General features: G+C 33.6%; 3 protein-coding genes and 1 pseudogene across 3 annotated transcripts in view; 3 read left to right on the top strand and 1 right to left on the bottom strand.

Annotated features, from left to right (window-relative positions):
- Window positions 1-17,157, top strand: part of LOC102801086 (uncharacterized) — a 204,346-nt gene that overhangs the window by 172,394 nt on the left and 14,795 nt on the right. The window lies entirely within an intron of this gene.
- LOC144353325 (uncharacterized) lies at window positions 484-2,201 on the bottom strand. Its single transcript, XM_085506262.1, has 4 exons — window positions 1,845-2,201; window positions 1,381-1,589; window positions 1,094-1,155; window positions 484-792 (listed from the first exon to the last, which is right to left on the bottom strand). Exons 1-4 carry the CDS (start codon window positions 1,936-1,938, stop codon window positions 624-626), a joined length of 534 nt encoding a protein of 177 aa, XP_085362388.1. The 5' UTR covers window positions 1,939-2,201; the 3' UTR covers window positions 484-623.
- Window positions 2,682-6,396, top strand: LOC102805973 (uncharacterized). The gene is made up of 4 exons (XM_085506136.1): window positions 2,682-2,972; window positions 4,602-4,713; window positions 5,028-5,145; window positions 6,039-6,396. Exons 2-4 carry the CDS (start codon window positions 4,676-4,678, stop codon window positions 6,288-6,290), a joined length of 408 nt encoding a protein of 135 aa, XP_085362262.1. The 5' UTR covers window positions 2,682-2,972; window positions 4,602-4,675; the 3' UTR covers window positions 6,291-6,396.
- LOC144353326 (PIH1 domain-containing protein 1-like) lies at window positions 11,067-16,366 on the top strand (annotated as a pseudogene).

The raw sequence follows: 17,157 nt of genomic DNA, 5'->3' as shown, positions 1-17,157 counted from the left end.
GGATAATTGTGGGTTAAAATCTCTACATATTAATTACCTAATTTGCATAATTAACCAATTTTAAGCTTTCACACTGATATCTAAAGTACTAATTATTCCATTTCAGTGAAACTTAGTACAAAGATGCTCTAGGACAATGTACAAACCTAATTAGTTTGGGGGTAAAAATCTGTTCATATTAATTCCCTAATAAGCATAATAATTCATAATTTTTTGGTTCTAATCACATTTCAATTAAACTTGGAAACATAGATTTTTTGTTACATTGCGCAGACCTCATTAGTTTTACACTCAAATCTGCTCATATTAATTTTCTGATTTGCATAATTAGTTTTCAGCTAAGTAATTTCGAATTATATTTAATGTGTCTCCAATACTCTCAGCACATGGGAGTTCTTTCTAAGCTTTCTTTGATTTCATTTGTTTCTTCAAATTGCTGGTAAACACTAATTTTTTTATCACTTTATTAAAATAACACATGTCTCAATATATGGCATGTTTTGTTTATTACACATGTTAGTGTAAATTGCATTGCATTGCTAGGGGCAAGAAGTAAGCGCCCTCAAGGGCCATTTTGAATTACCTGTCATACAAATTAGTCAGAACAGTACAATTATGCATGGTCATGTATACCAACACACAATACTAGTACTTTTTTGTTTGGCCTTAGTACAATAGTAGTAGTTGAAATATGTACCCCTATTTTCTGCGTCTGTGTATCTGTCACCAAATTTCAATGATAGCTCCTTGAATAATTTATCTCTCACTTCTAAATTATGCTTTGTGTTCCATCTTCAAAAAAAAGAATATAAATTGTCAATGACAAAATATCAAAAAATAAAAATGTAAGAAGTTAATCTGTTTTCATAAAATTCTGAAAATAGTATTTCTTATTCATAATTCATCATTTGAAAGCACATATTCCTGGTACATGTATACATTTTTAAAATTAAACTGCTGGTGTGACACATATAAAATATCAATATACATGTACCTGAATTTCTTCATCAATACATTAAAGAAACCGTTTTAAATTCTCCTCATAATCACTATGCTTGAATATATATCGTTAAATAATACTGTATTTACCCACCCATCTGGTACTTTGAACAGCAGATCTTCACCTGATCTTGCTATAAGGTTTCTTGTTGTAATCTGGTGGGAAAAACAAATCAACTCAAATTAAAAGTTGATACAATACATCAGTGTTATCAGCACACAGGGATGATTGAATGATGAGTAATATGCTTTATACTATTATATTATAGAATACAAATAATGTAAGATTGATATGTATAGTGTCAACCCCCACCCCCACCCCACCCCCACCCCCACCCAGTTATAAATTGCACATTATTATAGAAGTTATGACAAACTTACTGATGACTCTGTTGGTGTTTCCTTCTTTTTACTAGAAGTCTCAGGTTCTCTCGTAGCATTACTTGCATTTTGCTCCTCTATATTTTTCATTCTACCACAAATCTCTTTCATCTGTTCCCTCACTTCTGAACGAAAATCCTCACCAACTTTCACTTGTTTATCCATCACTTCATGTAACGAATTTAGTCCTGACATCACTTCCTGGCAATCTGAAATAAAAAGGTTAATTTATTACAGTGTATATATGAAACAGAATAACTCTTCATTTGTGTGGGTGAAATTGTTGAATATCAGTTGCTTTTGTTTGATAAACTGTGCCTAACCACTACAATAGGAGTATGTGTGAACATCTACCCAGGCGGGCCATTTCCTGTTACTCTAGCATGAAAACAATAGATCACAATCCCTTGTACATGTAATGTTTATATTAAAAGAGAATGAAAACAATTGAATTGGCTCCTCACCTTGTAAAACATTTTCTGAGTTGTGAATACTTTCCATTGCATGGAACGGACTTTCAGCCTCAGATCTGGAAGGTCTATCGAAGTATGATGCCATGTTTGTAAATTGAGGGGTTGCTCCTTGATTATAGAAACTGTGGGCAGTTGCAGGGCTCGCCTGGAACGGACTGACACCAAGATTATCATGATATGTGAGGCCACGGGTGATTTCACTACTTCTGAGAGGAGTTGACGTGACATTCTGAACAACTTGATCAGCTGCCAATCGTACACGAGATCGTTGAGCATTATTACACGACAGTAAATATAGACAGTTTCGATATATATATTGCTGAGGAGCGGTATGGTTGCACGACTGACTTCGAGAGTGTCTTTCGTTTGAATGAACTTCTGACCTTCCCACGTACGCCACCAACGCCAGTGTTTATAGAGCCCCCCAGGCCACCATACCCAGGTCAACAGCTTGGTTGAATAAGTTTTTATTCATTTGTAAAGTATATTTTCTTATATGTTTGATTATAATGAAAACATATCTAGCTGAACTGATTTGCCTTATGTATATCAGCGAGATAATTTTAGCTTAATAGAAACGAATAATGCATAGTTATAGTAAATATCAACAACCTAGGTAGTCTTGCCGCCATTTTTAAATCTTGTCAGTCCCTAAAATTGAAATCGATAATCGACATTTTCATCACGTTATTGCAATATTCACATCAGTGATCTTTTAAACATGCCAAAAAAATGCACGCTGGCCTAAGAGATGTGGTCATTGTTTACAAATGTTGGAAAAATCCGCGTACTATTCCCACAAGAGTTTGTATTTTAACAACGAAGGCATGGAGTGGGTTACAGGACATGGAATCCATGGTGACCGCCGAACTCGACCAGATTTGTACTCGGCCAGTGACCGATCACGGCCAGTGACCGTACTTGGCCAGAAAAGAAAATTTGTGTCACTGAAATCGACAATGTTCAGCCAATGTTGAAATCAAAAACATGCCGGAGAACCCGTAGTGTGTGTGTGTGTGTGTGTGTGTGTGTGTGTGTGTGTGTGTTCAATTTCCATACTGCCGAGTGGAACTGAAAGGCACAATCTTAAAGTGGACAATGATCGACATGGAGTGCAAGGTGAGTCAGATCACTGTGTTTGTTATACATTGTAGTATTATTCATTGTAACTATTTTATAATTTTAACATCGATGTTTCCCGGCTTACATGGTTTATATAATAAATTATGATGTAATGTATTGTACTATATGTACTATGAGGCCATGTCTCGACCATTGTGTTGTTGTAAAGACAGGATGTGCTATATACTTGCATGTATCCAGCACATTGTTTGTATATTGAGAGCACTAAACAAAAGAAATTTGAAATGTATTAGAATGGGATACTACTTAAAAGCATGGGAGTTAGAATAACTTTTAGGAATAATATATATATATAGAATTAAAAATTAAACCTGCAAGTGATTCTATTTATCCTACAAGTTAGACTGAAACAGGGAAAAACATGGGATTTTTAATCTAGCATGGATGTGTGGAGAAAAGTTTTGGAAGTTTTATTAACCCTCAGAAGTATGCCACTAACTGTAAATGGTACAGAGAAGTGGTAACTCAACTCTTTAAAATCAAACAGAAATTATTAACGCTGACAAATTATACAGAAACTCTATCAAGAACAGTAGATAAACCAGGATTTGGCATGTATGCATCCAATTGCCATAAAATCCCATGAAATCAATTTAGACCTCATAAATTACAGCCAAATTATATTGGAAAAATGATATCTATGACTGTCACAACAATAACTAAATTAATATAAAAAAAACATCCTGAGATTTGAAAAAAAAAATTCTCAAAGTACAAAATACAGTTGAGAAAATTTAGACTCAGCAATCACTGTCTCAAAATTAAAATTGGTAGACATACAAAACCAAAAACTTCAATTGACAATGGAATTAACACAAATGTATGTACATTATATGAAAGAGGAAATTGAAGATGGGGTTATTTTTTAATGTCCTGCAAAAAAAACAGCAGAGAAAATTACTTTTTTATATTATAAATCAGCAAAAACAATCAAATTTCCCCATTTTGCTGAACAATAATTTTTCGCTACAATATGAGTATAAATGACACCTTAATACTAGTATTATGTTGGCAAAGTACCGGTATAAGTAGAAACTGTTCAAGTTTATTAAAATAGCAACTTCTAAACTGACTACAATAAGACCAGTTTGCATTAAAATTTATTATTACTACTTTTAATGTTTTTAGAGAAAATTGCTGAATTTACAGTTTTTAGTATTTTACCTTGATTTTTATTCAAGTAGTTCTATTAGTCAGAACTTTTTTCCCATTATTTTAGTGACCTACATGTAACTGCTGTACTGTTACTATTAAAGTCAGTGTTTTGTCAATAATGAATTACGTATTCACCCTAGTAAGATGCATGTAATGCAAGAGCTATCATGTAGCTCTATATCAATTGTATTTTTACATGTAAAACATGGAGACTCTTGTAAATATTTCTAAATTTTATTTTTTATTTGTATACTCAAATCAGATATTAAAAGCAAAACGAGTGCAATTATAAAGCCTAATTATATTCTCCATGTGTTCCTTTTATTGTTTTACATGTACCGTTAGTTTACAAGCTCAGTTCTACATGTTTTACTTTTTTTTTCTTGATTTGACTTATTGCACTGATAGTTGGTATTTTAATGTCATTTTATTTCTTTTGCTTTTTTACAGATGCATGTATCCTAGAAACTGAGGCTGAAACTGTCCCTATATCAGAGAATAGTTTTTCAAGTTCTAATTTGGTTATGAGTGATGATTTGGAAGATGAACAGTTACAAGAAGGGTAAGAATAACTTATTTACTCTCTTAATTCATGGAGCCGAGATGGCAATCTCACATCCCCTTGCATATGATATAAAATTGTTTGCGATAACGTTTTAACTGTTAAAAAATGATATTGGAAATTCTTTTAATTTAAAAAAGTCAAAAAGCTGTTGAGCGCAGGCCATTTGCCTATTTATTGTTGCTTTTATGTCTTTCAAAAAAACTTTAAATGGCCCGTCTTAAATACAATTATATGGGCCACTGTGTTCCTCTTCAAATGCAATTCTTGCTGCAACCTTGACTAACTATAGCATTCTTTTACTCTTTCAATAGTGTGAATGATGCAGAAGAAGAATATTATTGCTCTGACACTGACTTGCAGGAAAATCCTGATTCCTTGTCTGAAATGCCAGTGTGTTTAGATGGTGATAATGCAGATATGAGTAATGAGGTAGGATGACTACATTCATTGTTATGATAACCCAGGTCATTTAGAAGTAAAAAATTAGCTGCTGCTTTAAGATTTTTTATTCAAATTATTTTATAATATAGTAATTAGTCCCCGTTCGGACGAAACAGGGACTTATAATTTGGTCTCTGTCCGTGCGTCCGGACCTGTATCTCGGACATCCCTGGACCCATTCTTTTCAAAATTTGTACATACCTGGGACATATGCATGTGCAATGATTTCATGATTGGATCAAAGATGGCCGACTGTCAGCCATCTTGTTTTTTGAAAATGTAGTATTTTGGATATGCTTTGTCAGTTTTGGTACATACATCATACATGTTAGGATACATGTTCATGACAATTTATTTCACAATCGGATCAAAGATGGTCGACTGGCAGCCATCTTGTTTTTTGATTTTGTGCTTTTGGAGTTATTTTTTTTAACAGGATTTGCTTCAAAAGTTGTTACAAAGTTCAAACATGATAATATACATGTGCACATGAAGTGTTTTAGTGATTACATCACTTTTAACAAAATGGTGGCTATTTTAGTCCCTAAAATGAGGCATTTTTACTTGCCTGGAACCAGATCTTGGGCATGTGTTGTCAGATTTTCTGCAAACTAGTTGGAAGTTCACAGTTTATGCACATGACTTTGAATTACAAATCTGACCCAAGATGGCCGACTGACAACCATTTTGTTTTTGACAAACGTATATATATCTTGGACATGCCGGCAGCAATCCACTTCTATACATGTGCATATATATGAATACTGTATTATATCAGCTAACAATATTGTAATAATTAAGAATTGTTAACCTACAGGGACTGTGCCATGCATGGCTTGTTATTTTAGCATGAGGTGCTTAAATATTGTTTCAATTCACAGACAGGAACCTGTATATTTGAGAATCAAGGTACAGATGAAACTATGGAGGAGAATGAATTAAATCTGAATGAGCCAGTTGAAGCTGAATGCTGGGATGAAGATGACTTGAGTGAGGCTGACAGACTGAACAATGCAACAACTGAGGGTACCAGTAATACTGACCCACATGATACAACATCATTCTTGAGTTCTGTTGTTGCTGATAATACTACTATTTGCATTTCAGTGGCAAAAATTGTATGGCATTTCTGACCAAGGTATACAAGCTCTAATACAGTTCCAGAAGTTTTTCTTGAGAACAATTGGTACATATATAAAAATAAATTTTCCGCTAGATGTTGCCAAATCTTTGCCAGGAACACTATACTCCATGAGAAAATGGAAAAGAATATGTCTACCCTAAAAAGGTGTATTGTTACAGGAACATTATAGACTCTTTGCAATGTTTTGTTAAACGTACACAATTCATTGAAAAGTGTAACATGTGGAAACAAAGACAAAGTGGACATGATATCCTGGAAGACATTTATGATGGCAAGGTATGGAAAGACTTTGAAAAACAGGGTTTCTTCAAGACCAAACATGACTTCGGTGTAACCCTAACATTGACTGGTTTCAACCATATATAAACATACTCCACATTCAGTTGGTGCCCTGTATCTGGTTATCAACAACCTACCCTGTGATAAACGTATTAAGCCAGAGAATGTTATCCTGGTTTCCATATTGTCGTTCTTCTGGTGAGAAGGTTAATGTTGTTATTCCATGTTTGCCTGTTTATCACTAGCAATTTTTTTAACCAGATAGATAGAATACATGTGCTGCTATTGGAGATGCGCTTCTAATAGAATAAACACGGTATGGATTTTTTTCAAAGTTCATCAGCTGTGAAATTTTAGATTTTAATGCTGAAATATAACATGGTAATCAGAGAATCATTGTCCATGTATATCTGTATTTTATCAATTACAATAGAATATAGCTCACTAAAAATAAAATGTTGCCTGAAACAGTTTTTTGTATTTGTCCCATTTTAACCAGGAAAATTACTGGAGCTGGCTGCACTTTGCCATTTTTAAAATTTATTTTAATGTTATTAGTGTTGCGCATTTCATTGTAGTAACATAACACTATATTATTATTTTTGAAGAGAAATAAAAAATGTTTTTGTACTGAACTACTTTGTTACATTGATTATTTGTGCTCCACTAAATAGTTTGCCCAGCTGTATATTAATGAGTGCGAACTGTTTACAAATTTAATCCATTGTCCCTTTAATCCCTACTTGCATATGGATATTGCATATTTTAATCCGCATTTGCAAGTCAGGCAAGTAAACTGTATTCCATATTATATTTTTATAACGCCTTTGAAATAAATTTCCATTCCATAATTTCATGTTTTGAAACCTGTACAAATAATTGTTCACAGTTTATAAGATTGGGAAACACAGATGTGAAATCTTTCAGAAAGGGTTCTTTAAATTGTTTTACATGTACCATATTTGCTATATTAGTAGCACATGCGTGTCGTAAATAGAGAGTAACTTGTAGATCATACTGAAGTTTGGCTCTTTAAATTATACAAATCTATCATTTTGCACTTTGTATATATATGTATCTCTATTGGAGGTGCAATTCTAATAGAGCAAATATGGTAAGTCCATTGTAGAAATTCAATTCCTTTTCTTGCAATTAGCATATTGTTCTGAATAAAATGGAGTGCATGTCTAGCTATTATCTGCGGATATATTGAACACAGTTATGGGAACATGCATTAAATTTAAGGAAATAGAATGATTATGACTTCAAAATTGGATCAAATATTCAACTTCTATCCCATGCCATGATCATTTCTACAAATGAGCCCTGATGGCGCTATTCACATGAATACATGTTGAGTAACCATGAATACATGCTGTATACTACTTTGTTGGACTTACATGAATTCACTTTCTATCCAGGCTAATACAGGAAGTATTCTAGATGAATACTTCCTGTATTCAACTATATTCACCCTGTATAGAATGAGTGCTTATACTTATGAATACCCATGGCTGTATTCAGCCTCTATTAAGCTAGCCTGTATTCACATGGATTGTAGTAAATATGTGTGTATTCTACTAAAATACAGCTGCAAGTATTCATATGGATTAAAGGTATTTCGTGCAGTGTGAACTCAAAATATTTACAGGGAATTATTACACGAAACTATCTTGTTTATATATGGGATAAATTTAATATTGGGATGATGCACTTTAAAATTAATTAAATTAAAATTTGATTTTATAGCGGTTACTATTTCTCAAACTGAATTAATAGTATACAGGAAGTATTTTCAAGTGTATTCTTTTTTTTAGTCGGGCTGATTTGATTTAATCTTAAGAAGTAATTTTATTCGATTTTGATCACTGTTCTCGTTTTATCAGTAAGATTTTGTTAAAATTGGTTTGATTTGTATTTTAGTCACAGTTGTTATCAGTCAATGCTGTATAACTTTATGCCAACTGTTGCCATTCACCTCTCTAGGTACGATTCACAATAGACCACTTTCCCGGATGTAGCAAGATTCCTGGTTTTGCCATGGCGTGAAATAAAACATGTCTGTTGATATTCGGGAAAGGGAAATTTCATTTTTGTTACATCGATTGGCACATCCACCGACACAATATCATGTATGCATGATTACGTTACACGTATATCCGGTATGCGCGCACATGCCAAACGTCATGACTATGATCATGTCACGTTATCCAGTCGTATCACCAGTGGGTGGCGTTTCTCGATACTTTCTTGGGATCGTGCTGCTCTATAACAGTTGTAATCTCCAACCTCATGCCCTAAATTTAGCTGTTTTTGATTTTTTTAAATTGTGGAGCGGGTAGTTGAGAAATTCTTATTGATTGATTGCATCCTCATATGTAAAGTTATAAATTACCAGGATGTGTGACCTTTCGGGGGGAGGGGGGAGTCATGCGTTCAGTCTGTGCTCATTATTGTCTCTCTCCACAGCTGCATACATTTCTGGAGGTGGGAAGAAGTAAAAGAGAATTGATGTATTTATCAAATGTGGCATTTTAAATGCCCAATTCAGTTTGTTCATTGGAGATATGGCTATGTGAATGGATGTCGTTAATTACTTGCACAGCATTAGTTATTTGCAAGCAGATGACACTATAACATGTGTATGGCGGTCTAGTCAAGATTGCTATTGAACATGGATGGTCCTACATAACTCCAGATTACTTGTAACCATGGCTACATAGACATTTTGTAATGGCTTAATTAATATCGGAGCTATTACGGAATGTGTTACTAAAATACAAATGACGTGTCTTTAAATTATGTTTATTAAAACAATAGCTTTCTTCAGAAATCCTGATTTGCTGTATCATATCCATTTGCGATTCTCGTACCATTGTAGTACAATGGCACAGTGATGACTAGTATATGCACACGTGCTTCCAGTGCTCTGTTCACGTTTGCTATGATAAACAATAAAAAAACTATTCATTGCATGACATTCTCACTTTCACTTACTGCTCAAGTTGATATAATAAAATCACTAAAATTACTGACTGGTGACGTATTAATTCATCACTATCGTGACATCACATTTTCATTGTAATAATAATAAATAATAATAATAAACTTTATTGATATCGTATCCTTTATAGGATCTTGAGTTAAATTACAATAAATTGTGGATGAAAAAAAAACAAGAAAGACAATAAGATAAAATATCATAAAAATGATAACAGAAAAAAAAAAAAACTTGCAGATATGCCTTGATATTAATATTGTTGTTTATTTGGATGAGAATGAAGGCTTTTTCATGTTATTTTCTCTAATTTTGAAACATTCGTAAATGTATTTAGCTAGTTTTATAATTGTTTTATTTTCATTGTTGTTCATCATAGCTATAATTTTTTCTTCATCTGTCGTGTTTGGGAGTGACATTTTTGACTTAGTGTTTAGTTGGTTTCTTTCATTTTCATATAATTTGCAGTTAAGCAGAAAATGTTTTTCATCTTCAATTTCGTCTAGGTCACACACAGGGCATTTCCTTTTGCATGCATCTATTTTATTGTAGCGACCCATTTCTATTTGTAGAACATGAGCACTAATTCTTAGTTTTGTTAGTGCTGATCTATGTTTAGAGTCTTTTATTACTGAAAGATACTCCTCATATGAGCAGTCATTTTTTTAACATTCTGTATGTGCACAATTTGTTTTTTTTTGGTTTTTTCCTTTGTTGTCATCCTGCATTTTTTCTTGACTGTTAATTTTGAATATTTTTCGGAGATTGTCCATAACCTTTTTTGTTATAGAGGTAGCATTATGCAGATGTTGGTTCTCCCACACATTGTTTTCATTTACATATTTTAGTATGCTTTTCACACCAGTTACCCAGTTAGATGTATTGTTTTTGTCAAGCTCCATTCCAAGTTGATATGCTTCATGAACTAGAGTATTTTCATTTTTATTTTTAATTTTTTGCCAATAATTTATTAAGTGCTTTATGTTCGTTAGAAGTAGGGGATACCTACCAACTTCTAATAGACATGCTAAATTACTAGCTTTACAGTTAACTTGTAACACATATTTACAGAATTTGATGTGTAGCTTCTCCATAGGAAGCATATTATTATGAAGATCTTTGGATTGTAGTATGCAATCACTAGCCCATACTTCACTGCAATAGAGGAGGACAGGTTTGATTATGCTGTCAAATAGTTTCAGGTGTGTTTTAATTGGGATGTTATTTTCTGAGTATAATAGTTGTTTCATTTTGAATAGTGCTTTTGTTGCTCTGTGTTCAAGATCTTCCTGTGCTTTGCTGAGTTTACCTGAAGAATTTATTTTTAGTCCTAAATAGGTATATGATGTTACGTTTTCCAATTCTTGTCCATTTATTTTAAATTTGTTTTTTGATAGAATTTTCCCAGATTTGTTGAAAATTATTATTTTTGATTTTGATGCATTGACATCCAGCTTCCACTGTTTGCAATATATTCCTACAGAATCAATGGCATTTTGGAGACCATGTTTTGATTCTGAAAGTAGTAATAGGTCATCTGCTGCATACAGTAAACAAGATAGTTGGTTAGTTAAAAGAGTTGGTGGGTTATTTTGTGATGATTCAATGTGGTATTTGATGTCATTAATATATAGATTGAATAAAAGTGGGCTCAGGTTATCTCCCTGTCTAATCCCTCTGTTTACTGAGAAAGAGGGTGTAAGCCCTGTTTTTGTTTTGACACAACCAAGAGAGTTTTGATAGATTGATTCTATGATATTGTAGAATTTACCAGAGATGTTGTTTTTACGGAGTTTGTAAAGTAAGCCTTGGTGCCAGATTGAATAAAAAGCCTTTTTAAAGTCATTGAAACATGCAAAGATTCGCTTTTTATTTTTTAAATATTTACTCAGTAACTGTTTAAGTACAAAGATATGATCAGCTGTTCTGAATTTTGGCATGAAGCCAATCTGTTCTTTCATTATAATGTTATTTTCATTGATATGTTTAGTATGTCTCTCTTTTAGTATAGAGGTGAAGAGTTTACTCAGACTATTTAGAAGAGTAATTCCTCGATAATTTCCTGGGTCAGCTCGCTCCCCCTTTTTAAAGTTTGGCGTGATAATACCCATATTCCAGGCACTAGGAAAGAGACCACTGTTGAGGATATGGTTAAACAGTTTTTGTAGAGGCTTTATCAGGACATTTAATTCTACCAGTTTTAATCATTTCATTTGTTATGCTATCTTCACCGGGAGATTTTCTATTCTTTAAAGCACTGATTGCAGTTTGAATTTCTAGTAAGTGACGCTAGTAAGTGATGCATTGAAAAGTTAAGCTAAACTTATTGCCTGCTCAGAGAATTCACGTCTACAATCTGATAATCACTTTTGCCACGTCAGTGCAATCTCAAGTCAAGTTGATAAGTTGTATAGTTTTATTTTTCAATGGATTGATTTCTGCATATCCACCGTCGTTTTTTTTTTGTTAGATGGTTGTTGGGTGCCCACTAACTATATCTTCCTAGTTTGTGAGACAGAACATGTCGGACTTCGAACATAACAGTGAGCACAATACAACATTACATTTTATTTTAAACAACAAGGGGTAGTTCGGACGCATACTCTTAGCAGTGACATTTTTAGATTTGCAAACACATGTTTTTATTGTATTTGTTGAATCCGCTATGTGACATTGAGAAACACATTAAGAACTGTATGAATGTTTGTAATAATTTGACTTGCGTTTCAGTGATTCAATATATTGTGACATTGATTGACAGTTAATTATACAAGCTTAGCAGCACTTCTTTTTACCGGTTTATATTTTCGATCTTTATTTATCAAAATCTCAACTCGTACTCTATTTATTGTCATAAATACAACATATAGTCATTACTTTGATATTCATAGTCACATAGTGCACTTTGATGGGACATAATTGACCTGTAGGTTTGAGAAAATAAGCTTTTACTGGAGCTTGGCATGAGCTGTTTACTACAGTGAGACTTGCAAGGAAATAATCGCTATTGTTTAGAAACATATATATAGTCTACTTGAGCTTTTAAGCCTGTCCACCAGATTCATAAAATAGTTTCTAAGGATGATTTCTTTCTGGTATAAACAATAATTTATTTAGTTCACCATAAAAAAACTATTGATATCGCATAGATTTATTTATCTGTTGCTATTTCAGTTTTTGTTCACCCATTTGTTTGGCCAACTTCAATGTCCTCATGAATAATGAAACAAACGCTATTGTTCCCAGCAAACTATTTTTGCTATAACTATTTATTTGCGGTTTGTTCAGTAAGAGGGGGGGGGGTGTCAGAACCCATTGATAAACTTTATGTCGTATTGGGGATAACTAGGCAAACAATCTGTATTTGCCGATCACATGACTGTGTACAGCACATATTTCAACATGCATATATTGTATATCCATTTATTTTCACTGGCTTTCAATTTCACTCTTTTGATGATTTATGCGATTTTCCCTGGTTTTTAACCTGGTAGGGAAACAAAGAGTTCTATTGTTATACTACATGTTCACATAGATTTAATTTTACTTATCAGCAAAATTAACGAAATTAACTAGCGAATTAGCAATCATGTGTTTGTAGTATCTAAGGCTGTCAATAAATAAGGTTCTCGTCCTAAGGAAAATTGAAAATTAAGATTATTTAATACCACAAGATATATGTTATTAAATTATGCTTAGGTTTACTTTGATCACATCATCTGAAATAGAAAACAAACATTTTCCCATTCTACCATGTATAGATCACTTTAGTGGAAAATACAATTGTATGTGTAATTGTAAAATATATCTACACAAATTCTGTATCAGTTTAATTGTTTTGATTTAAAGTCTTCTCTATGCGAAGGCGATATATATTCAATTTTTTGATCAAGGCCTGCAGCCAAAAGGAAATTATGACTATCTGGTCCAAATAAATTACATAATAATGTGTATAATGCACTGAAGGTTTGGCAACACAAAATTTAGCATTAGGTTAATCATTAATCAGACATTGGCGTTACATAATGGGTTAATTTTAACAATTATGCTTGAATTGTTAATTCCTTATGTAGAAATATAAAAACTAATTACTCAAAACAATCTCTTTATGAGGATGACTGTCTATCGATTGTAACAATATAAATGGTATTCCTTCCTACATCTGCTACCTCATAGAATTCTACATCACAGAGGGCGCCATTTATTGGCAAGATAAGATGTACTGTTCTAAATACTTATTTCCGGTCTTGAAGGTGGAAACGACTGTACTGCATATGATGTCATCATTAATCCAACATTCTTTGAGAAAATCAGAGATAACCTGATATTCCAAGGTTTCTTTTTCTCCTTGGTATTTGAAGGATTGGAATTGAAATACGATATGAAGCTAGATAGAAGTATGTAGGGTCCGGTCCTCTCACTGCCATTGCTGATTTTGTAACCTTCCACAAAGTAGTAGTGAAGGTAGACATAGGTACACTTGTTTCCATGAAAATATTTTTTTCGGGCTGCATGAAGGCCAAATTGTATGAATTTACTGTGCAAGTGTTCTACAACTTTAAAATAACAAAATGGTGGGAAAATGATAATTCTGTTCATCAATGAATGTTGTTCATTTTCCATTTCAGATTATGTCATTTTGAAAAATAGATAATTTCTTGGTTCGTTGCCGGAACAACATATACGGAACAGATCCAAACCCAGAATACAGGAAATGGAGAAAGATGAGAAGCTGGAAGAAAAACCCAGAATTCATCCAGAATTCCTTGTAGCAGAAATCCAGTTACCAAATGTTGTAAGTTGCTGTTCTTTTATTTTGAAAATAAACTGAAATCACCTGAGAATCTGACATGTGAGTTCACATTTCAAATCTCAATATGCAAGTACCAGTACTCATCTGAGAATCTGACATGTGAGTTTACAATTTCAAATCTCAATGTGCAAGTTCCCCTATGAGAAACTGAGTGAATTCACAATTTGAAACCCAATATTCAAGTTCTTCTGTGAGAGCAAAAACAGGAAGAGAGCAGGCAGAAACTGGGTGAGTTCAGAATTTCAAATCCGAATGTGCAGTTACTCACTTAAGAATCTGACATTCAAGTTCAGAATTTCAAACCCAATATGCAAGTTCTCATTTGAGAATCTGAGTGAGTGAATCAAAATCGCATTGTGCGAGTACTCACCTGAGAATCTGACATTCAAGTTCACAATTTCAAATCTCAATGTGTGAGTACTCACTTAAGAAGCTGACATGCGAGTTCACAATTTCAAACCCAGCATGCAAGTTCTCATGGGAGAAACTGAGTGAGTTCACAATTCAAAATCTCAATGTGCGAGTACTCACCTGAGAATTTGAAATGTGAGTTCGCAATTTCAAACCCAGTATGCAAGTTCTCATGTGAGAACTGAGTGAGTTCACAACTTCAAATCTCAAAGTGCGAGTACTCACCTAAGATGCTGACATGCGAGTTCACAATTTCAAACCTAGTTCGTAAGTTCTCATCTGAGAATTCAAAATCTCATTTCAAAATATGAATGTACAATTACTCATCTGAGAATCTTACATGTGAGTTCACAATTTCAAACCCAGTATGCAAGTTCTCATCTCAGAATCTGAGTGAATTCATAATCCAAAATCTCAATGTGCGAGTACTCGTCTAAGCAGCTGGAATGCGAGTTCACAATTTCAAACCCGGTATGCGAGTTCACAATTTCAAACTCGGTATACGAGTTCACAATTTCAAACCCGGTATGCGAGTTCAGAATTTCAAACCCAGTATGCAACTTCTCATTTGAGAATCTGACATGTGACCAACTAAATATTGCTGTTATTCTCCAGAAATCCAGTAAGACATTATAAACCTAGATTTAGGTGAGGATAGAATATTATTACATGCTCATCCCAGTCTCTATCACCTTGATATTTATCTTACTTATAATCTAAACCAAGAAGACAGTGGTGCACAGTTTAATAAAGATAATAAGGTAAGCATCAACATGTCCCAGTATCCTATGGGATCATAGCAAGCTGAAAATCTGCAAACCTTAAACAAATGGGTAAAAAGGCATGTTATTTATGGGAGCAGGCAATTTCAATCCCCAGCCTAGACTGACCCAGTCATGGCGAGTTTATTATTTTATATGATACTTCTTTTAGAATGAGTTTGTAGAATCTTCTTATTATGACTGGTCTGTTCTGCTGCGCCCTCTATAGTTGTCACCATTTTTATAAATATGCTAATGAGTAGCATGTCTTGTAAGCTGCCAACCAATAAGAAAGGCAGCTTTTGCTCAGATCAGTTCTACAGAATGATAACGCACATGTGGCCTGACACTTTTGCGCTGGTGCACACATAATTTCTTCTTTTGCAAGTGTTCTACTCCCGGGTTTCATAACGTCACTGCATGTCATAAATAATTAGTAGCAATGAATACGCCTCAGAATAGACCAATCATAGTAATTTGGGAAAAACAATTTGTAAAATTGCCATGCCTTGGCCAGTCTACCCTCTGCCATATCTCCCCTTATTACTTTACCTTCTGGTCATCAGAGTATGTGAAAGAAATATAACCTGTCAGTAAAAGTAAATGGTCGCATGACTACAGATGTCATAAAAAAGGTTGCTTTACTCTTTTGTGCATTCGTTTCAGTATTCTTGTGAGAACGTCATATGTGTAACGTCTAATAACCAAGGTAGTACATAAACCTATTATTTCTACCAATATTAACAGTGTATTGTGTTCAATTGCAGGTACTCACTCCCACCTTAGCAGTACAATCATCATAACAACAAGTGACACATATTCCTGTACAGTGTGTACAGGCGACTCAAGTAACTCATCAGAAAACAGAAGTTTGTACAAGCTACCCAATTAACTTATAAGGAGACAGAAACATCATGTAATATTTGCTGTTTCGTTTGAACATCATTTTGGATGTGATATGAGGGAAGTGATGTCAGCAATGCTATAAATGGGATAATGAGGTTTACTGGTTACTAATACCATAAAAACAGTTGAAATGTGCTCACAGTTTATGACAATGATTCTGTATCTAATTTGTTGAGCAAACCTTTCCTCACCTGCAACATCAAATTTTGCTCCATACTTATCCAGTCTCTTAGAGAGAAATCATTCAGGTAAAAACATAAAAATGAATTAAGCTTTGAGCTGACCTCAATGTTTTGTACCATAACTATGTCGCACATTTTTGCAGCAATGTTACCAAAATTAAAGCCCTGTTGCGAAACTTTTTATATTTTAATCAAATACTAGAAGTAACGTCAATGTTGTTAGGTCTAAAATTAAGATTGAATTCGGTGAAAATTACAGAAAATGTGAAGGAATCTTTTCGAGCGATAAACAATTGGCGGTCAAAGGGTTAAGATGCGTACAACTGAAAATCCTGATCAAATTTGGACTTTGTAGTAAAATGTCTGATAGACAAAAAATGAATAGCAAATTTTATAAATTGTCAGAAGATTACAATCTCTTTAAACCTGTAATGAATAATATGCAAATGATTTACCAATTCTTTATTTGAACACACATGAATATAACTGTACACTACTGTTATTTA

This window comes from Saccoglossus kowalevskii, chromosome 12 (assembly GCF_978046115.1).
Source record: "Saccoglossus kowalevskii chromosome 12, keSacKowa6.1, whole genome shotgun sequence".
Classification (NCBI taxonomy): domain Eukaryota; kingdom Metazoa; phylum Hemichordata; class Enteropneusta; family Harrimaniidae; genus Saccoglossus; species Saccoglossus kowalevskii.
Note: the sequence above shows the minus strand (reverse complement) of the source record. Positions and strands in the feature narration are given on the sequence as shown.

Bases quoted from the DNA above. Each gene is read 5' to 3' on its own strand.
- LOC144353325 (XM_085506262.1), bottom strand. From the start codon at position 1,938: ATGGCATCATACTTCGATAGACCTTCCAGATCTGAGGCTGAAAGTCCG. The intron at 1,590-1,844 runs GTGAGGAGCCAA...TTTTTATTTCAG, and splicing joins CTCAGAAAATGTTTTACAAG to ATTGCCAGGAAGTGATGTCA. The intron at 793-1,093 runs GTGGGTAAATAC...TTTTTTTTGAAG, and splicing joins CTGTTCAAAGTACCAGATGG to ATGGAACACAAAGCATAATT.
- LOC102805973 (XM_085506136.1), top strand. From the start codon at position 4,676: ATGAGTGATGATTTGGAAGATGAACAGTTACAAGAAGG. The intron at 4,714-5,027 runs GTAAGAATAACT...CTCTTTCAATAG, and splicing joins GATGAACAGTTACAAGAAGG to TGTGAATGATGCAGAAGAAG. The intron at 5,146-6,038 runs GTAGGATGACTA...TTCAATTCACAG, and splicing joins ATGCAGATATGAGTAATGAG to ACAGGAACCTGTATATTTGA.